The 22359-nt window shown below is 47.5% G+C and overlaps 2 protein-coding genes and 1 pseudogene across 2 annotated transcripts; 1 reads left to right on the top strand and 2 right to left on the bottom strand.

Annotated features, from left to right (window-relative positions):
• Nucleotides 1-12035: 12035 nt before the first annotated feature.
• LOC119377813 (uncharacterized) lies at nucleotides 12036-13273 on the bottom strand. The gene has a single exon (XM_037647119.2). It carries the CDS (start codon nucleotides 13268-13270, stop codon nucleotides 12080-12082), a length of 1191 nt encoding a protein of 396 aa, XP_037503047.2. The 5' UTR covers nucleotides 13271-13273; the 3' UTR covers nucleotides 12036-12079.
• Nucleotides 13274-14621: 1348 nt separating this feature from the next.
• On the bottom strand, nucleotides 14622-16924 carry LOC119377812 (uncharacterized). The gene has a single exon (XM_037647118.2). It carries the CDS (start codon nucleotides 16922-16924, stop codon nucleotides 15698-15700), a length of 1227 nt encoding a protein of 408 aa, XP_037503046.1. The 3' UTR covers nucleotides 14622-15697.
• A 4549-nt stretch (nucleotides 16925-21473) lies between these two features.
• Nucleotides 21474-22052, top strand: LOC125756736 (cytosolic 10-formyltetrahydrofolate dehydrogenase-like; annotated as a pseudogene).
• Nucleotides 22053-22359: the final 307 nt, after the last annotated feature.

Below are 22359 nucleotides of genomic sequence, written 5' to 3'. Positions count from 1 at the left end.
AAGAACAGCAAAAATAAAGAAGGGTGTTCCTCAATGACAATGGGCGAGCAAGACGAAAATAACGATTGCGCTTACACAGCCCAAATACCTTGGTGATAGCAACATTCCATCGCTCTTACGCAATCACCGGAGGAGGTACCTAGCTGCAGTGATCTCCGCATTCCAGATTCTCACTAAAGAGCACCTTCAGCGAAGAAAATAAAAATTTGTTTGCGCTTGTGAGTGCTCGGCGCGCCATTAACCCTTTGGGAATCGCTTCGGCGGATTCTCTCAAGGCGTTGTCTTTGATACGCCCGCTGCTAGACAGTGTGCAAGGAACACTTTGTCCTTTAGACTCAGTTTCCCTTAATCAACGTTGTGCGCGTGCACAAACAACTGCGGAATCGCGTCGTTACGTCTCTAGAGATGGCTTAACCTCTTTACTTCAGGATACAACCTTGTACCTAATTGGCCCCTACTTTCTCGTAAGCAAGGTTAGAGCGAATTAAAGAGCGCTTCCGCGCAGAACACATTAGTCGATTGCGACCTAAGAATAAATATAGGCTCCGCCCACGAGGTCTCACTGCGTTTTGTTACGGGCATCCACGCTGCAAAGCAAATACACGAAAAAATTGGCGAGTATGGCCATCCTCAGGCGATATGCATGGTGTCCGAGCGATGCAAGAAACAGCGTCACGTTGCAAATTGTCGCTGCCGAAACGATGGCACGCGATGACCACTCCGAGCGCCTGCCGTTTCAGTGTACTTCAAAAGCGGCGCAATCACAAGTTTCTACTGCATCGAATGACGACTGGCGAGGGTGACGCCGCGCACACGCCCACGCACGCACGTATCACACGGGCGCGCGGGCACGCGCCAGCACAAATTATGATACGTTCCTGTAGGATGAAGGAAAATATCTACAATAAGCCTAACTCTGACGTGCTCCTACTGCGATTCCGGTAATCTGGCGATTACTTGCGGTGTCACGATGCCTCGTCTCCCCCCGCCTGTTCATTCTCTCTTTATCGCTTTTCCGCGTCCTTTCAGTTCAATAGCCATTGCGCTAATGAGACTGAACTCCTTCTTTTGTTTCGGATGAAGGCAGCCGGGGGAGCTCAGCCGCCGAAAAAGGGGACGGGTTCTTGTTCCACGCTACAGTAAAACGCTCCAGCCTGTCCGGAATTCCGCTGTACGCAAAGCATTTTGCGTATAGCGAAATACCGGTGTTAACTGCCCATGCGCGCGCCTAACCGGAAACGCCCGATACGCCGAAAAAAACCCCGAAAATCATGGCCGCACCGACGAAAGCGGTTGCTGTCGACCTCGAATTTATCGACCGGCCGTCGTGTGCTCTCTAGCTCGTTAGCTTCGAATTGATGCTTGTATTTGCTTGAGATTCATGTCCTCAAGCTTCGACAGCAAAGTATTCGTGTCAATTCGACATCATTTCCGAGAGCCATACTCGAATAATCGATGCTGTAGCATTAGCGAGTGACGGTGGATGCTTCCGGAATCTCGAAGAAAATAGATTACGCGCTATTTCGTTTTTTTTTTGTTCCTCCATAGGTGGCGCCACTTGACGCCGGTAATTTGTATATCACCTAATTTAACACATAATGCAAGGCGAGTATAACAACAAAAATGTCGTTTTTGTGCACCGAAAAGTGTAGTTCTATATCGCGCGCTAAATTAAGCTCCACCAATGCGAAACATGATAAAATGCTTAGCACAGGCACCCAGTGATTCCCGTTCGTAGAGTTCCCCCTGTTCCGGTTACCAAACCGTCGGTGACGCAAATGTTTGAGGTAAGCATGTGGAGTTTCCCCAGGTCCGAGTACAATCTTGTTAGTTAGATTCGCAAACTCGGTGTGCGACATCTGCTCTACTTTTTGCTGCGCTTTATGGCAGTGGAGATACGTGACCTCTGCAGCCATCTCCGTCAGGTTGTTTCACCCTCAGATGTAGCGCCGGAGAAGTGCCGGTGAGAGTAGAATCGTGTGCTTAGCGAGGCGGTGGCGCCCTCTCTTGCTCGACGCGGGAGTCTGCCGCATGTTTCCGAAGCGCTTTTAGTTATTCTAAGTTAATTATTGCGATTAGTTCTTGGTTAATTCTGTTAATTATAGTATTTCGGACTTCGTTCATATATTTTAACCCGGTTTTGAACATTCGTAACCTTGTTTTAGGCTTGCATTGACCACTTGATTTCGAGCTTGATCACGCCACATGAGATCTATAGATGGATGACAAGCCGGGTCCCTAAAGTGCTACGCACTTATAACTTATTTTAGGCAAACAAACAAGCCTTCGCACTATCTGCAACGTTCCACTTTTTCGCGGGATGGCGAGCTTATTTTCTACATCGTGCATATGCGGAAGCGGTATCTAACAGCTACGCCGGCGTAGCTGGCGTATTTTGGGCGTACGCACGCCAAAGCCCGTTCGCGAGCGTTGCTACGCTGTCCGGCACCCGCTATCCGGTTTCGCGCTACGTCATTGCGTGTATCGGAACACCGGAGAGACTAAAACGTTCTAGTGCGTAGCGACACGGAACCCCCAGGACGTACTCAGCACCAGAACGTACTCAACTTCAGAACCTACTCAACTGAACGCGTCGATCGTGCAATCTGAGCAGAACGTTGGAGAAGATTTCGGTATATTGAGTCATGGCCTTTGCAGAGCGATAACTCGTGTAAAAGCCCCACACGGTGAAACCATTTCACCAGCAGAAAAACAAGAAAACAAGTACGCATGCCAATAGAAACGAAGCAAGCTCTTGCTTCTTAGACAGCGCCGAGCCATAACGCTATCCCTCTTACTAGTTGCACAGGTGTCGTTCAGCCTCGCTGCACGAACTCCTTATTTGTGCTTTGACAGCAATGCCGAATCGCGTAGGACCGGAGACCACATAATGCTCCGCTGCTCAGCGTATTGCTGAGGCGCAGGTGCACGCGCTCAGGAGGTGGCGGTGAATCCTGCCTGCTCTCCCCGCAATATTGCATCGGCTCGGACAGCAGCCGCTGATGTATCCTTTGGAAAGAGTGGACAAGGAAACTGTTGTGTCAGCGCTGTTCGAGGAAGCGTGGTTCCAGATGGCCTACATTGTCTTGACGAAAAAATGGCGTACGTTGGTTGAATGAGGTTTCAACTGCACTGCGTTCAGCAGCATTGTTTCCGCCTCGTTGGTACAGTGGTTACGATTCTCGGCTGCTGACCAGTTATTAATTTTTCATTCAGCTTCTCAAATAATGTATGCCGTTTGTAATTGTCTTGTAAAAAACTATGTATGCCTTTGCATTCTGTACTCCATCACTGCAGAGCAATGTACGCCTGACAAAGGCTCAGTCAGGAACACAATGTTCTACATTGCCATCCAGGAACCTCGCTCACTGAAACAAGCTAAAAATATATACTGAGAGCGCGAAAAATGAACGAAGGACAAATGAGGGGACACAGAAAAGCACTGTCTCCTCGCTTGACCTTCGTTCATTTTTTTGCGCTGTCAATATGTCGTGCAATGGAGTACCAAGTAGCCCAAACCTTAACGTCAAAAATAGTAATAAATAAATAAATAAAAAATAAATAAATAAATAAATAATAAATAAATAATAAATAAATAAATAAATAAATAAATAAATAAAGGTCGTGCTTTTGATACCGACCGAGGCGGTCGCATGTCGATGGAAGCGAAGTGCTAGACGCCCGTACAGGGCGCGACGTGAGCGCGCGTTAATGAACACGAAATGGTCGAAATTTCCGGAAGCCCCTCCGCTATGGCGTGCCTCATAATCATATCGTGGTTTCGGCATGTAAAACTCGTGATATCATTATATTATCAGCTGCACTGTGAAGACCGCTTCACTGTCCTTCAAATTCTAGCAAGCTACCCTACGCTGCGGTAGCGCGACTATAAATTTTAGTTGTTAGCATGGCGATAAGCCACCGAGTCGATGTGGCATTTAGTAGGCGTGCTGTTTCGAGCCCGGAAGAGCTGGGTTTGATTCCCTTCCCAATCCAAGTTTACCGACTTTTTGTGTAACTCAATTGCTTGACTTTCTTTGCAGGAGCTACCCTGAGAAATTCGACTCCAACGCGAGCATTAGTTGGGCTGAATCCTTGAATCTGCAAAGGTTGTTCACTCAAAAACAGCTTCGAAAATGACACCGGATTTTCTGCGACATGGGCTGCTGAACGCTATCGCATTACATTTGCGTAACTGGTTGCATTTACCACTTGCAGCTACCTCGTACTCCTGTGTTCCAGTGATGCCGGCAGATGTGTACTATTTTATACGGACATGTCAAGGCTTACAATAGGAACGCTCTCATCACCTCCTGCAAGCTGGCTCCGCTACATTGTCAAGACCACCCATTGTTTCGATAAACGGCCCCCATCAATACCAAACATTCTGGACTCATTGCCAAGATGAAACTTCAAACATCACCGCGCACGCAGCAGTGCATTTTTTGGAGGAATCAGAAATATCATAAAAGTACTGAATCTGACAAAAAATTTGTTCGCGTTATCATCAACCGGAATGCTTGGCAGCACAATTCTTATATTTATCGTTTTAGCAGAGAATTCTGTGCAAAAACATAAAGGTTGCAGTCAGAGTGCGGTACTGAAGACAATTCTCAAGGGATTTATGATCGGTTATCGCGACATATAACCGAACTGCTATGTCACGTGTGGACGTTTCAATTGCGTGAATACTTGTGTGTTGTCAACTTTTCTGCTGCGTCAACACATTTTTGTATTGGAGAACTTGGACGGATTGCGAGAGTGTTGACCTATGTGCGTTTGTATAGTTTTGTGTCTGTTCTCTCCTTTGCGATGAAAACTGTTACGCAACCTCTCCTTATATATATTTCATAAACAATTACGACTGGTTACATCATAGCAGATTCCACAAGACACTGATTCACTTCATGGACAACACCGGTCCTTCGGCACACATGTGATACCCGTATACACACAAAGTATTATTCCTTAAGGGCAAGTCTATGACGCCATAAAATAAAAATGCACATTTCTTTCACGAATGAGTCCTTAGCATTGGAAAAGCAGGCACTTTTAGGTTTTCCTATGTATGGTATCATTAACAAATATTGTGTCGGCTCTATTTCTCACAGAAATAGTAAGACTGTAGCATCGCCAAACAATGTATATTTTGGTTTCGGAATGTCCCGCCCCGTTTTAATAAAATTGCGCATTCGTGCACTTCTTTCATCAAGAATAAGTCTGTAGCAATGCAAAAGCCATCATAATTGGGCTTAGGAATGTCTGGTCCCATTTGAAAAAAAAGATTGCGAGCCCTTACCCTCTATCGGGGCATCAGGGGAAGCGAAACGCGGCGCGGATGTGCATGACCTGCTTTTCTTTCTTTCTTTCTTTCTTTCTTTCTTTCTTTCTTTCTTTCTTTCTTTCTTTCTTTCTTTCTTTCTTTTCTTTCTTTCTTTCTTTCTTTCTTTCTTTCTTTCTTTCTTTCTTTCTTTCTCTTTCTTTTTCTTTCCTTTTTCTTTCTTTTGTTTCTTTCTCTTTCTTCTTTCTCTTTCTCTTCTTTCTCTTTCTTCTTTCTTTCTTTCTTTCTTTCTTTCTTTTCTCATTGCGCAATGCTCCCCTAATGTAAGCGTTCAGTTTTATATTAGGTACCGACCATCTCCTGAACACTGTTTTTAGGATGAATCGGCATGGCGTCTTTCATGTTCTTTCCAGCGTTCGTCAGCTTCTAGAACGGCCCAACATAAGGACCATCACGCGATAACGAAAACGCGGGTTAGGAATTGAATTTTCTCGGAGTCTAAGTTTTCCTGAAATGTGCAATCCCTGATATCGACCTCGCGCGCTGTCCAGCACATGGGTTTCAGTCCTCCAACATGAAATATTTCAACGAAGCGCCCATAGCAAGTGTCCTACATTCCCAATTCTATTCTTTTTTTTTTCATCGTCAGTAGAACGCATTTGTATGCGTCCAGTTCAGTTCACGTTGGGCAAGCATACATTGACGACCTAGTGGTCAAGGCCCTCGCTATTGGGCCAGGGGTACACGGGTTCAAACCACAGCCCCGGAAAGAAAACTTATTTATACTCCACCTCACAACTACCTTGCAGCACTGCCGAAGCTACGAGGATTGACTCGGCGCGACTAAGTCCTCTTGTGACATAGACCTGATGGGGCGAATTCCATAAAGAGCGGAAATGGCGTTGTATTGTCTTTTGGTAGTGGCTGATTCACAGGAGTTTTGACTGTGTTGTTTTGGAAGTGCTTCGTTGGCTAGGGTATCTGCCCTTTCGTTGCCGCTAACACCAACATGTGAAGGTATATCCTCTAGAACGTGTGGGAACCACGCCCACCGGCTATCGATAGCGCCACGTGCTGCGCAGAGGCGGTGCGCATGGCCCAGCTGCGCGGCTTAAAAGGGGCAGCCTGCGCGCTGCCCAGGGAGAGGTGCTTTGGCTGCCAGGAAGGACGGATGCTGCCGCCGACCATGGTCGCCGCCTCGTCGTCTCGTGTCCCTGGACCGACCCCGCCGTATTGCAGCGTAGCGTTAAATAAATTGTTGTTGTTTGTTGTGAGTTGAAGCCTCCGTCTTCCTTGCTTATACTACGGACGGGACGCAGCGAGCCCAGTACCCACAAACGTTACCCTGATGCCTTTTCTGGTAGCGTCTTTCAGTGCTGTATAGAGTAATAACACGATCGGCCTACCCTCCTGCATGGTTGTTTACAGTAAAGGGCGCTCCTTCCCCATTGTGTACTGAGCGCAATGAAGTTGGGGATACAGAACACTCACAACATCTGGCCCTGCAAGCGCTTTTGCTCAAAAAGGGCGAGACTTGAAGAAAAGAGAATTTCCGCACGGATGCTGTGAATACACTGCGTTTCCGGCAGGTGTGCGGACGATTCGCAAGGAAGTGGCTACTGTACTTTTACGTTTTCTACGAGAGACCGGTCTACGTGTTGTATGGTGCGACATACTACATAGAAAGAGCCGCTCAGGCGGAGCAATTGCCGGCCAGAACTGCCAGGCTAACTCCTCCTGCGGCAGCATCATCAGCACTACCACCACCACTGAAGCTACGAGGAGTACACAGGCAGTATCCTTGCGCAGCATATAATATAGTTCCGGGTATAACTGTTTCATTATTAACGAGATACAGGGGTTTTAGCTGTGCTTCTTGCATGGCGCGTTACGGCGATACGTCGTACGTTAGGCTATCCACGGACACTTCGCCCTCTCTGAATTATTGCAGCAATTACCGGCTGGTAACCATAAAAGCCACCCTAACCGCGTTGACGTACGTCAACATGGCAACCCCCATCCAGCCCAGACCATCGGCTTCCATCCGAATTTGAACTTTTTACTGGCTGTCTACCCCAACAACAAGAAATAAGTGGCATAACCTGACATCGCTTAGTCTCGTCCAACGCTTAGGGCAAAATACCAGGTAGGTTTCGTCGCTATTATTTAGATAATTTATTTGATGCTGCTAGGACTACCAAGGCGGTGCCAAGCGCTAAAAGTGGTTTGATGTCAACTGAGCAGATGGCGCCACAACATTAGCGCCGGTGATGCGTTGACGATGCGAAACGCCCTGAATGCCTGTGATTGTTTACTGCATGCGCCAATACCTCACTGTTCCGCTCGAGAACGATACGTCATAGCCGCTGAAAGTGCGCCGACTGCATTTCACGAGTCAAAGAGCCAGTATTTTTCGAAAGAAGTAAGTTTAATAGCCCTGAATGTGTTTGATGCGATCCCGAAAGGACTCTGTCAAAGCGCCACTATGAACGCTGTTTAAAATAGAACCGCGTTCCTCCCAAACGCCAGCGAACTCTTCTTGTACAAGTTTCTTAACGTCAAAGAAAAAGCCAGGTGGCGTTCTCGAAGATCTTTTTGCGTGGCCGCCGACAGAGCAGGCGAGCTGACGCCAAAGAAACGACCAGCAGACGACGCGATGCGGATGAACACAGCTTGAGGGGCTTTCGTCTCTCCTATTGGCTAACAAGCACTGCAGCTTTCACAGTGCTGCAAAGTGCTACTGATCTGGAGCATGGAGGAAGGAATGCTAAGGAGAGGCCCTGACGTCAGATTCGTGAAGCGTCCGCATTGCAAACACCCGCATCGCCTCCTAGCGAAGGAGCAGGTAAACATTTCACGATTTCCGTCGCGTCGTTTGCAAGTACAAACGCCCATCGAGCGAATCGCGATACTTTTGCAGTCTTTTTTTTTCGTGGTGCAAGCGGCGCAGTTGATTCACGCGTGCTGCTCCTTCTGTGTGTTCTTTAGGTTCGCATGCACTGCGGAAAGTGCCGGGCGTCACTTTTCTTGTGTGCGTAAGTTCGCTTCACTGCTGACCACTAATGCATGGTATTTGCATGTAAGCTCACGGATGTGTGCTCTGTTGCTTTTAACTGATTGTGTCAACTTGGAACACCCGTGGACGTTTGGGTTTCGCATCTCACGCGCCGTACGTAACATGCGCCGAAGGCATCGTATCGCGTTTTTAGAGGCTGTGTCGTTCATACTGAAGGACAATAAACTTTTGTTGTTGTTGTCAGACTACGTGATGTATGTATTGTGCAGTGTGCGCTAGCAGCGTGCTAGTAGCTGTGTGCCCACTGGAATTACAAAATATACGTGCCAACCGCTTCAGCTTAGCTGGTTAACTATATGTACGGAGTGCTTGGGCTAGGAACACCAGCTTCACAGGTCAGTCAGTACACGCCTCTCATGAAAAATGATGGCTGACTCATCATTCACAGCGAACGGTAATACGCAAGTCCAACTTGTCTCCATTGAAGCAGTTGTCCCGTTGAAGAAGTTGCCATCCATACAGTTTCATAAAAATACACTGCAGGGAAATCTGGCGCTAGTCTCTGCAAGAGCTGCAACGCTTGACGCTTTATTCAGCATGGGAATGGTGTTTATTATATAGATTTGCCTAACCTTCGTTCCTTCGCCTTCCTGTGACTCAATATATCCTGTAGCCGCATAGTCGCGAGACGACATTCGCGAAGTTCAGCAAAAGTTCAGCAGTCCACCGAGGCCTTTTCAAGGGAAGCTTGTACTGGTTGACCTTTGTAGCTGAGGACGTTCCAAGAAACCCTCCCCGCCCACAGTTGGTGTCTTTGGAAATCTCGGATTTTTTTCATTCTTCGAAGTTTCGTCGAATTCGGGCAAAATTTCTTTTAGGCGCAATTCCGATTCGATTGGTATGCCCTTGAGAATCTCGGGTTGTTTCAATTTTCGAAGTTTCGTTGAATTCCGATAAAACTTATTTCGGAGGCAATTTCGTGTCAAATGGCAAGCCTATCATAGCATTAGGAAATATCGGGCTTTTTCATTTTTTGAAGTTTTGTCAAAGTTGGAGGAAAGTTATTTCAAGCCAAATGGTGAGCCCGGCTTTGGGAAATCTCGGCCTTTTTCATTTTTCTAAGTTTCGTCGAAGTTGGAGGAAAGCTCTTCGAAGGCAATTTCCAGTCCTATAGTAAACTTATAGCATTTGGAAACTTTAGGCTTTTCCGTTTTTCGAAGGTTTCTTGATTTCAGACGAAACTCATTTCGGACGCAATTTCGTGTCACATTTCGTGCCTACAGCATTTGAAAATCTCGGGCTTTTTCATTTTTCGAAGTTTTCTCGATTTGGAACGAAACTTATTTCGGAGGCAATTTCGTGTCAAATGGTAAGCCTATAGCATTAGGAAATCTCTGGTTTTTCCATTTTTAGAAGTTTACTTCTAATTTGGAGGAAACTTCGGGGACAATTTCGAATCAAATGGTAAGCCGGCACTGGGATTTGATCTAGGTTCGAATCCCAGTGCTTCGGTGAAGGTTTTTTTTTTTTGTCGGTACGATGCCTTCATATGGTTCAGGTGCATTCGGGCCAAGCAAGCGTTGGGGCTTAGCTCTTTGGCTAAGTCGCTCGCCTTCGGAGCTTGAAGGACTAGGTTCGAATGCCAGTGCTGCGATAAAAGCTTTTTCTCGTCAGTACGATGCATTCATCTGATTCAGGTACATTCAGGCCAACCAAGCGTTGGTGCTTAGCTCTGTGGTTACGTCGCTCGCCTTCAGAGCGTGAGGGACCAGGTTCGAATCCCAGTGCTGAGATAGAAGCTTTTCTTTTTTGTCAGTACGATGCGTTCATATGGATCAGGTGCATTCTTGCCGAGCAAGTGTTGGTGCTTAGTTGAGTGATTAAGTCGCTCGCTTTCGGAGCGTGAGGCACTAGGTTCAAATGCCACTACCGCGGTGAAAGTTTTTTTTTTTTGTCAGTACGATGCGTTCATATGGTTCAGGTGCATTCGGGCCAAGCAAGCGTTGGTGTTTAGCTCAGTGGTTAAGTCGCTCACCTTCGGAGCGTGAGGGACTAGGTTCGAGTCCCAGTGCTGCAACGGAAGCTTTTTTTTTTTTGTCAGTACGATGCGTTCATATGGTTCAGGTGCATTCGGGACAAGCAAGCGTTGCTGCTTAGCTCTGTGGTTAAGTCGCTCGCCTTCGGAGTGTGAAGGACGAGGTTCGAATCCGAGTGCTGCGATGAAAGTTTTTTTCTCGTTGAGCCTTATCAGGGGTGATAAGAGCCTCAATTTTTTTTACTGCTTTTGGCCATCTATTGCTGTGAAGCCAACGCATCAGGGGAACCGTTAGCTCGGACGGAACGAATAGTAGCGCCATCGCTGCAAGGCGTGACGTCAGACAAAAGTTGAGCCTTATCGGGGGTGATAAGGGCCTCAACTTTTTCGACTGCTTTTGGCCATCCATTGCGGTGAAGCCAACGCATCAGGGGAGCCTTTAGCTCGGACGGAACGCACAGTAGCGCCATCGCTGCAAGGCGTGACGTCAGACAAAAGTTGAGCCTTATCGGGGGTGATAAGGGCCTCAACTTTTTTGACTGCTTTCGCCCATCCATTGCGATGAAGCCAACGCATCAGGGGAGCCTTTAGCTCGGTCGGAACGCACAGTAGCGCGATCGCTGCAAGGCGTGACGTCAGACAAAAGTTGAGCCTTATCGGTGGTGATAAGGGCCTCACATTTTCGACTGCTTTTGGCCATTCTTTACGGTGAAGCCAACGCATCAGGGGAGCCTTTAGCTCGGACGGAACACACAGTAGCGCCATCGCTGCAAGGCTTGACGTCAGACAAAAGTTGAGCCTTATCGGGGGTGATAAGGGCCTCAACTTTTTTGACTGCTTTCGCCCATCCATTGCGATGAAGCCAACGCATCAGGGGAGCCTTTAGCTCGGTCGGAACGCACAGTAGCGCGATCGCTGCAAGGCGTGACGTCAGACAAAAGTTGAGCCTTATCGGTGGTGATAAGGGCCTCAACTTTTTCGACTGCTTTTGGCCATTCTTTACGGTGAAGCCAACGCATCAGGGGAGCCTTTAGCTCGGACGGAACACACAGTAGCGCCATCGCTGCAAGGCTTGACGTCAGACAAAAGTTGAGCCTTATTGGGTGTGATAAGGCTCAACTTTGATAAGGCTCAATAAGGCTCACACCGTAGTGGTTAGTAGAGAGTCTAAGAACGAGTATAAATAGAGAGAGAGAAAATAATTGGGAAGCAGAGACAGAAAGCAAAACACAAAAAAGAAGAACATCAAAATTCTTGGAAAGAATTCCTCATGAGGCGGGATTCGAACCCGCTTACCCTTGTTTTAAAGGTGTGTGTCCTAACCACTGGGCTATCCGGACACGAAATCAGAGCATAGAATAGCCCTGTATAGTATAGTGCCGCGAGGGGGTGGGAAGGGGAAGTGCGAGTGAGAAGGAGAGATGTGAAAAAAAGTGTTCTCGTGGCGGGATTCGAACCTGCGTACATTCGATTCAAGGCGAGCGCCTTACCCTCGCCTATGCAGACACGTAGCCGAGCCTGCCTTAGCCTTGTATAGTATAGTGCCGCGAGGGGGTGGGAAGGGGAAGTGCGAGTGAGAAGGAGAGATGTGAAAAAAAGTGTTCTCGTGGCGGGATTCGAACCTGCGTACATTCGATTCAAAGGCGAGCGCCTTAACCAGTAGCCTATGCAGACACTTTTTTTTTTCTTTATTGCCACATCTTCAAGCATACATAACATTCACCACACTATGAAGCCAACAGAACCATTAAAACCGTTTTAAGGTTACTAAAGTATCTAATACAGGTAGCCAATCTGGTGGTTGGGACTGCGACTTATACACATCTCTTATTTGGACAATACTTTCAATGAAGTATTCTCGGGGGGCCTTGGCGTCTACATCGACATTTCGTACAGCCATACACGTTTTCCATAAGCTGTGTAAGGTCAGAGCCATGATCATGTCATAAGGTACTCCGTTTTCATTTTCTACGGGAAGAAAACGGATGCCGTAGGGCGTTACAGGGAGTTCTTTTTTGAGGGTTCTCTGCAAGACATCCCACAGGAATACTGCATCCCAGCAATCTAGGAAAATATGTTCAATTGTTTCGGGCTTCCGGCAGATGAGGCAGTTTATTGACCATGGCACGAACAGTCCTTTGTCTTTCAACCACGGTTTTACCGGTAGAGTGTTCGTATGTAGTTGGAAGAAAAATGTTTTAACCGATGGGCGGACCATCATTCTTTTAACTCGCTTTAAAACGTTTCGCTCTGAGCCTACACAGTACATGGCTCGATACACAGGCACTGGTAACATAACGTCTATAATGTCTTTATATAGACGCTTTTTCGGAACATTACTTAGGTACTCCATTGAAAACCTCACTCTTAGCATTTGGAAGGACAAAACGACCTCGCGAAGGAAGCCGCGAACATTCCCTTGCTTCACAATACTAGATACAACAAATTCCGGGATGGCGTTAGCTAATCGCGTTTGTATTACTGTTCGGAGGAAGTCGATCTTCTGGTCACGCAAGAAAATAAATCTGGACACAATTTGTTTAAGAAATAAGTGGACTAAACCCAATCCACCACTGCGTAGTGACCTAAATAAATTTGTTCGGCTAGTTCTCTCCCATGTTGAGCGCCACACGAACACTGCAAAGACTCTGTGCAGTTTCTGCACGTTGACGCGAGACATACAAAGCACTTGAAGAACATACCAAACTTTGGCAACTAGAAAAACGTTGCAAACTGAAGCCCGAGTGAACACAGAAAAGTCCCGCCCGCCCCATTTATCAGTTTGTTCCTTGACGCGCTCGGTTTCATCGTTCCAGTATTGCGTCGTATCGCGATAGTGCTCCAACGGCACGCCTAGGTATCTGACTGGTGTGGTAGTCCATGTCATGCTTGCATAGTAATCTGGCGTATTTTCCCACGGTCCATGCCAGAAACCCATACACTTGCTCCAGTTTATAACACTTCCTGTAACTGTGCAAAATAATCGTGTTTCTTTCACGCTTTCTTTATGCTGTTCTTATCGGTACAGAAAACAGCTATATCGTCGGCGTAACACAGTACTTTGACTTCGTTTGTTAACAACCTAAAGCCATGAATTCTCTCATTATGAAGGATTTTCAAACAAAAGGGCTCAAGAAAAATTGCGAATAATAACGATGACAAGGGGCAGCCTTGTCTGATTCCACATCTAATCTTGAAACTTTGAGTAACATTTTTGTTAACAATGAGGCTCGCTGAACTGCAGCTGTAGCACATTTTCACTCCATCGGTTATCACTGACCCCAGATTGATATGTTCCAGTATGCTGAAAAGGATTTCATGGGAAACGCGATCAAACGCTTTCTCCAGATCCAGTTGTAACATTGCTAGCCGTTCTGAAAAATCGTCACAGTATTCCAGTGCACTCCTTGTCACATGAATGTTAGTAAAAATTGAGCGTCCCTTAATTCCACATGTTTGGTGGGGGCCCACCAAATCTGTGATAACAGTTTGCAATCTTTTTGCCAGCACTTTCATATATATTTTGTAATCAACATTTCCTAAACTTATTGGTCTGTAGGACGTGACTGACAGGAGCTTGACCGGATCGTCAGACTTTGGGATCAGTGTGATATGCGAAGATTTAAAAGATGGTGGCACTACATTTTCCTTGTACACTTCAGTTATCACGCGATGCAGGGCTTCTGCAAGCTGTGGTTTAAAGGTCTTATAAAATGCACTTGACAGGCCATCAGGGCCAGGAGATTTCCCTACTTTTAATTCATTGATTGCGTCTTCAATTTCACTTATAGTTATAGGTGCTTCTAGACGGGTCTTCACATCGTTTCCTAACGAAGGCATTAGGTGAAGGTACTCTTTTTCGAAGCCTGTTGTAGTACTAATTTGGTTCCCCAACAGATTTTTGAAGTATTGCACGAAGGCTAGTTCAATTTCTTGTTTGTCGTTTGTTATAGCACCCTCATGTTCTATCTCTCTTATTTCATTTTTGACAGCGTAAGTTTTTTCCTCTGCAAGGGCACGTTTGGTCGGCGTTTCTCCCAACAAGAATCTTTCACTACGAGCGCGAACAATGGCTCCTCTATACCTCTCAACATCTATTGCCTCTAGTTTACTTTTTACACTTTTAATTTCGTTACTTAATGCTTCCGATTGTGCATTTTCTGCATTCAGCAAATAATCTAATTGTCTTCGAAGAGCATTCTCCTCTTTTCTCTCGTTTCGGCGCATTGCGCATGCTCTTTCGATGGCACACATTTTAGTCTCTTGTTTGAAGACTTCCCATTCAGCGATAAAGCGGTCTGTTTTAGATAGTAGCGTTTCAATGTTTCTTTCTGCTTTGCTCACAAAACCATCGTCCTGTAGCAGTTTATCATTAAATTTCCAAAGTGTCCAATTAAACGATGGGTTTTTGTGTTTTGCTCCTAAGGAAAACATTACCAAGCTATGGTCACTAAAAGACACATGCTTTACGCAGTAATCTTGGCACAGCGGCACCACATTTGCAGACACATACACTCTATCTAGGCGTGCTTGACTTGCACGTTGGAAATGTGTGAACTTTGGTCGGCTTCCTTTAGCCAGAATGTCTCCAATATCTTCTAAGTTATAATCTTGAACTATCGCACTTAGTTTAGTGCTACTACGGTCTCGTACAGGTTCGTTTTGTATTCTATCAGCAGCGGCACACACACAGTTGAAGTCACCTAAAAGTAGAATGATTCGTTCACAATTTAAGTACGGTACAACGCTTTCGAAGAAAGCTAAGCGCTCTGCTTCTCTATTCGGCGCGTACAAGCAAATAGCTCTCCACTTCAAATCACAGTATGAAAAATCACACACAACTACCCGCCCCGTTTTACACACAATCACAGTTTCTACCACTATGCGAAGGGAGTTGCGGAGTAACAAGGCACACCCCCCAGAAGATCCTACCGCGTGACACACGCATACGTAATACCGTGCGATAAAGGGTTCCACCATGCGGTCCGTCTGAGCCTGGCTTTCCACTTTCGTTTCTTGAATCGCTAAGATATCAAGATTATTGTCCAACAACAATCTCTTTACTTGGTATTGTCTGCGTTTTGAAGATAAGCCACGCACGTTTAGTGTGCCGATACAAAGGGGCGTGTTAAGTGTTAGCGTCATTTATAGGGGATAAAGACCAGACCGCATGGCGCTCACCTTGCTCTGTAACGGACAGCGAACAGTACTATATCGATAGCTGGCCCTTGAGGCTGTCACGGGCGAACACACCACAGGCTCCTTGCGGACAAGGCATTGGGGTTCAAACCCTTCCGCTCGGCCTCGCTCAGTTCTTGCGTGTAGTTCGCCGGCCATAGTACTGGCAACTAGTTGGACCAGGAGGCTATGGGCCTCCCGAGGTGTGGCGATCCGGTGGTATGTTGGGCTTCGGCTTCAAGGACATGCGGCGGACTTGGGCCGTCTTTGTAGGCGGTTCGCCGGTATTGGTCTCAACCGGGGTCTTGTTCTCAGCTTCTGTTTCCTCACGTGCTCTCTTCCACGGGGTAGTCTTCGTGTCCATCATGTCGTCAAGTTGACGCTCGGGTTTTTCTACTGGTGTTTGCTGACAGTTCACAGTATTTTCCATCGGTTTGGTGGGCGTTGCCGTTGACTTCTCAGAGTGTGGAGTGCGTTGTTTAGCGGGCACGCTTACAGGTTCTTCCGGTTTGTCGCTACTGGCTGGTAGAAACGAAGGAAACGTGTCAACAGGCTGAAGTTCCCTCGTTTTACTAGCTGCAACTTCCTCGGCTTCTGATTCGTCCATCTGATGTTCTGTTTTATCATCCCATGCAGAGGGCCCCGCAACCTTCGCATAAGTTTTTACGCACTCTTCCTCAGCATGGCCAAAGCGCTTACACGATGTGCACCGCGGCACTCTACATTCACGTCTGATATGACCTGTTCGTTTACATCGTAAGCAGAGGGGAGCTCTTCCAGCAACAACTACTAAGGTCAGCTCACCTGCTACACGCAGCTGATGCGGGATGTCTTCTTTCGTGTAACCTGCTTTGAGCTGCAGACTTATAAGCCGCGTCGTTGAACCTTTCTCGGATAGACCTTCTGTGCGCCATCGCTCCCTTGACACTTCCGTGACTTTGCCGTACGGTGCAAACGCCGTCCGTACGTCTTCGTCGTCGACATGATGAAGGACCCAGTGTAGCTTTAGTCGTATATCCTGGTTGTTCGGATCCACCACGAGGCAACGCCGCTCCTTCACTGACACTTGAGATGCCGAAAGCAGTTTCTTCTTCGCCTCGTTGTTCTTCAGCGTCACCGCCCACACGTGGTTCATTTGGTATGCGCCTAACGCTTCAACGTCAGGCAACATGCCCAAATATTCAAGTGCGTCACGTATGTCTTCCACTCGGTATGGCCGTCCTCGAACATCAGCATGAAGGAAAACAGTATTCAAAACGATGCGACCGGTTGGAAGCGGAGGCAAAATAACTTCATATTCCTGGTTTCCGAAGGCAGCGTTCCGGTCACCGCGGCTAGGCATGGCCGCTGATACCGCCCCAGAGGAGCGTAGCATTCCCCAACCGTTCACGACAGTGTCCGGAAGTAGAATCATAGCCTATGCAGACACGGTAGCCGAGCATGCCTTAGCCTTGTATAGTATAGTGCAGCGAGAGGGTGGGAAGGGGAAGTGCGAGTGAGAAGGAGAGATGTGAAAAAAAGTGTTCTCGTGCGGGATTCGAACCTGCGTACATTCGATTCAAAGGCGAGCGCCTTAACCACTAGCCTATGCAGACACGGTAGCCGAGCATGCCTTAGCCTTGTATAGTATAGTGCAGCGAGAGGGTGGGAAGGGGAAGTGCGAGTGAGAAGGAGAGATGTGAAAAAAAGTGTTCTCGTGGCGGGATTCGAATCTGCGTACATTCGATTCAAAGGCGAGCGCCTTAACCACTAGCCTATGCAGACACGGTAGCCGAGCATGCCTTAGCCTTGTATAGTATAGTGCAGCGAGAGGGTGGGAAGGGGAAGTGCGAGTGAGAAGGAGAGATGTGAAAAAAAGTGTTCTCGTGGCGGGATTCGAACCTGCGTACATTCGATTCAAGGCGAGCGCCTTAACCACTCGCCTATGCAGACACGGTAGCCAACCATGCCTTAGCTTTGTCTAGTATACTGCAGCGAAAGAGTTGGAAGGGAAGTGAGAAAAAAATTCTTCTCGAGGCGGGATTCGAACCCACGTACACTCGATCCGAAGGCAAGTGTCCTAACCACTGGCCTATCCAGCACGCAAGTGGAGCATAGCTCAGCCTTGTATAGTATAGTGCAGCGAGAGGGTAGGAAGAGAAAGTGAGAGTGAGGAGGAGGGATGTGAAAAATGTCATTCACGAGGCGGGATTAGAACCCGCGTACACTAGATCCGAAGGCAAGCGTCCAAATCACTCGCCTATCCAGGCATGGTTGCCGAGCAAGCTTAGCCTTGCGTAGTATAGTGTAGCAAGGGGGAGAGAAGGGGAAGTGGGAGTGATGGGGAGAGATGTGAAAAAATTCTTCACGAGGCGGGATTCGAAGCATTGTACACTCCATCGAAAGGCGAGTGTCCTAACCCTTGCCTATGCAGGCACGCTAGACTAGCATAGCATAGCCTCGTATAGTATAGTGGAGCAAGGTGGTGGGAAAGGCCAGTGACGATAAGGAGGACAGATCTGAGGTCGAGAAGGAGGAAAAATAGAAGGAGGTGAGAGAGTAAAGCGTAGCAGAGAAATAATGAGAAAGAGAAATACAGACCGAGCAGGAAGCCACGCATCTCGAGGCTAGACATGTCGGTTGACGGGGGACGGGCAGTGAAGGGCCCATGCTTCACTGTTGCCAAGCTTTGCGCGACATTGGGCAAACTGCCCGCATTTGTTTTCGACTGCTTTTGGGCATCTATTCTGCCGTCTCAGCGAGAAAACTGCGAGTCCGCCCGCTCCTATGTGACTTAATAGGATCATTACTATAAGGAAATGTGTGAAACAATGAAGAGCTCGTTTCGCAGAAATTCCAGCGTCAGCGGCGTTGAGTGTAAGCGAAAAATCGAGAAAGATGCAAATAAATAAATAATAAAAACTTTCGTTTCGAGTAAGAATCGAACTAAGACCTTCCGTGTAGCAAACAGATATTCTACCACAGAGCGACGACATTGCTTAAAACTGATTTGGAAAAAGCACTATGTGAATGTCATGTAGTGGGAGGAGCCTCCTCAACGCATGTAATATTGCGTGGCAGAAGCGTAGAATCGGATCGCGCCAGGGGTCACAAAATGTGAGTGGTGCAATGAGTGGCAGTCGAAAATATCGCCGCATAAGCACTACGTGCTTAGGTGGCGGTTAAACAGCAAAGCTGAAACGTGCGGCCCCGATGTTTGTGACGAGGTGGGACCTATCGTAATGCCTTCTGTTGTAGCTTTTGATTTATCTATAACCACATTTACGAGATGCGTGCTTCAAACGTCGCGTTTGGTGACGTTAGCGTAAAGGATGTTATGAACACCTATAGGATTTTATGGGTAGTGACTCTAGCTGCTGTGGGTGTCATCCGGAGCTGTATAAGCTGACAAAAACTCAAGAGAGACTGGTGCGAGACTCACGGGCGCGCGTGCTTGAATATGACGTAGAGAACGCCGCAGCCAATCGGGAAGCTTCTGTCCAGACTGGGCAAACGTATTTTCGATTCGCCTAGCCGCGGCAAAAGCCCACCCATTACAAAGCGCTCACGCATAAATAATTATCATTATGAGCAACAGCATCAACAAAATGCGCAGGTGGGTGTGGCATCCTACGGATGCGTAGTGGGTACTTCGCCGATTCGCAGAAGGAATTATGCTCAATGGGCACTTCGCGACTGTATTAGCATTAGGCATTCTAGAATAGTTTGAAACGACCACTGCACAGACGTTCGTTCCCTTACGGCACGGTTGAGGCGTCCAGGCTAGCGAATGACAATACGATGCGAACGAGGCCAGATTACGATGTCGGGTTTTGCTCTTGAAGACGACGCTCAAGCGTCCTCCAAGTTTTTCTTTGCAGTTCTAAGTTTCGTACTTACGGCCCCACGTTCAAACAGCCTGTTTTACAACTGGGCTACGCAATTAAACACGCTTGCAGAAGGCAAACGTGTATGTAAATTCTGAGCGTGTTTTACCAGCGATACAAAAAGCCACAGCGTCGCCGCAGGAGCGTAGCAATGAATGCGATAGCAGCACATTTGAATGTTATACGAAGAAAGGTCAGCTGCTAACTACTTCGTCATGTCCGGTCTGGCGTAACTCAGCAAAATGCTGGCGTAAGGGAAGGCGGCCGCTGCAGCGATCGAAGCGACCATCGTGCCGCCTATTGCTTCAGTGCAAGCTAAGTGGTGAGAAAACGGCACGCTCAAAGGATTGAGCCGTCTGCTGACACCTGTCTTGACAGGTGTCAGCAGACGGCGCCGGACCAGTTGAAGTACGCAGTCACCGCCGGAGTTACGCAACTCTCCCTCGGGACCCCTCCCATTAATTTTTCCCGCGACGAAAGACGGCCGGTGATTTTGCTCTCCGCTTGAGCAGCAATCGTCGGCTGCCTTCGCATTCTTTCACTCGAACACATAATATAGGATGCGCTGGGTGATGTTATCGAAGCTCAAGGCGCCCAACAAAATGGCACTGGAGTGGGGGAAAAAATGTATAAAAAGTGAGGTACTTACCGAAATTCGATTTGAAAGGTACAACCACTTTTGACACACAGTGTTTATTTCACACATTTTTAAAGGATTGGCTCTATTTTGGAGTACTGTAGGCGGGCGGCGGCTGCCAGCGTGATTACGATGCGTGAAACGTCATGTGGTCCGGCGGTGGTAGCGGCAGCAGCAGAAACCACGGAAGAAGAAAACGCCAGTAGGGAGAGTCACGTGACAATCTTGACGCCTATAGTCATAAAAAATTTAAGGAAGAAATAGGCCCTGGTCGCGTCTGGTGCGGGCGCTGGGAATCCTACCCAGCAGCCACCGTCCACTTTTCGGAAGGGCCGCGTTGACAGAGTTGGTTGACTTGTCGAGGCCGGTGGAATCATGTGAATTACATTAAAGTGGAGTTGGGCGAAAAATAAATGAAATTTAAATTAGAAAAATATCTATGCCCTGCCTGCACCACCTAAGTATCGCAGGCCAAAATCGGTAAATTAGATAGAAGAACAAAATGTACTAAAATTCAGATTAAAAAAAAAAAATTTAAAAAAAGATTGAAAATTAGATCCCACCACCTAGCGAAACCACCTCCAAAGGAAATATTTTCTAGATTACATACTGCGGTTTCTCTTCGTCTTGACTTACAATTGTTTTGACACAATGGATCTCCGATGAGCTCGTCTTGACTAACAAGTATTTCATTTTTTTTCTTTTGCTCTTGTCTCTCTTGTGTAGGCTTTCCATTGCTTTGTTTGTTGGGTCCCACTTTTGGAGAGATGGGTCCGTGTTGGGCTTGTCCTCCAGTCTGTCCTTTTGAGGCTTAGTGTAAAACTCATCAAATTGATTAGTGACTGAACAGGATTTTATTGAATACAGGTTAGTTGTTGTATTTTTAAATTTTTTTCATGACTTTTATTTACTACCCCGGCTCCTCCGTAACTCCACCGGCTCTTACAAAGGTATTCAGGGAAATATATTAATATCATAACGATATAAAACTGCGACACTCCCTTCTAGTTGTTGTCCTTCCTTCATGGCAGCAACAGAGGCGGGCAGCCGGGAACACGGTTTCCGGCGAACACAAGTCACTGTCCACTGAGAGAAACGCATTAAATTCATTATTTTTCGCCTGTTTCTGTTTGAAAACGAGGTTGTGTCAACAAGTGCACCAAAACATTTATTTTGGCTAAAATCTCGGCGGCGGAGCTTTTTGAGTCGCTTGACTCGCTTTTTGTTCGCCAGTCACAAATGGTCCCGTCACCGAGGCTAGCAGCAGGTGTGAATGAGCCATTAGACGACCGCTATGTCAATGCAGACCTCTTACCGAACTATTGCGCCCAAAGTCCATTCGTGAACTACAGTGTTTTCTATAAGCATGCGGAGATCGCCAGACATTGATCTTCTTTTTAAATCATTTCTTGTTTGTTTTAGGATGGCGTTCATGGGATCCAGAGGTCGGCCGCGCCATCATGTCGAGGTGCGCCACACCGTACTTGAAGCGCCTCTCGCTGGAACTCGGAGACAAGTCGCCGCTCATCATATTCGCCGACTGCGACTTGGACTCCGCCGTGCGCCAGGGTCTGAACAGTGTGTTCTTCCACAAGGGCGAGAACGGCATCGCCGCCGGCCGCCTGTCCGTCGAGGACTCCCCTGCACGACCGCTTCGTGGAGCGCGTCGAGTCCGAGGCCCGCAAGATCGTCAAGGGTGATCCGTTGGACTGCAGCACCTGGCACGGTGCGCAGAACCCAAACAACAGCTGGAAGAGCTAGTCGACTACGTGCAGAGGGCCGTGTTCGAAGACGCCCGCCTTGTCCACGGAGGCCACAGGCTGCCGAGGCCCGGTCTCTTCCTCGAACCCACCATCAGGCCGGGTCGTGCTTCATCAACTGCTACAACAAAATTGACGTGGCGGCACCTTTCGGCGGCTTTAAGCAGTCTGGATACGGCAAGGACTTGGGTCAGGCGACGCTTAAGGACTATCTGCAACTGAAGTGTGTCACCGTCGAATGCTAGATCTTGCCTCGCGCATGCGCGTACCGGCGTTTGGCTTGTAATGAATGTCCGGCTACACGGCAGTTGGCAAATATGTGACACTTCAATGGGAAAGATTACTTCCGTTTTGAATCAAATAATTATTTCCGACATATTAACTTTTTTTCTATTGGGTACTCCTCTAAAAGAACGAAGTGTATTCGAACATTCGCTTATAAACGAAATTCCGGGATCTGCTGTGGTTGCCACGAGAAAAATGTGCCGCACGTGTTCCACTGGTCGCTTCAGGCAAGTCGACTGTCTATCGTGAGCCGGCCATCCCGACCTTTCCCACCGTTCGTAATTCAGGGATGCCTATGGAC

This window comes from Rhipicephalus sanguineus, unplaced genomic scaffold, assembly GCF_013339695.2.
Source record: "Rhipicephalus sanguineus isolate Rsan-2018 unplaced genomic scaffold, BIME_Rsan_1.4 Seq568, whole genome shotgun sequence".
Lineage (NCBI taxonomy): Eukaryota > Metazoa > Arthropoda > Arachnida > Ixodida > Ixodidae > Rhipicephalus > Rhipicephalus sanguineus.
The sequence above is the reverse complement of the archived record's forward strand: the minus strand, read 5'-3'. Positions and strand labels throughout refer to the sequence as shown.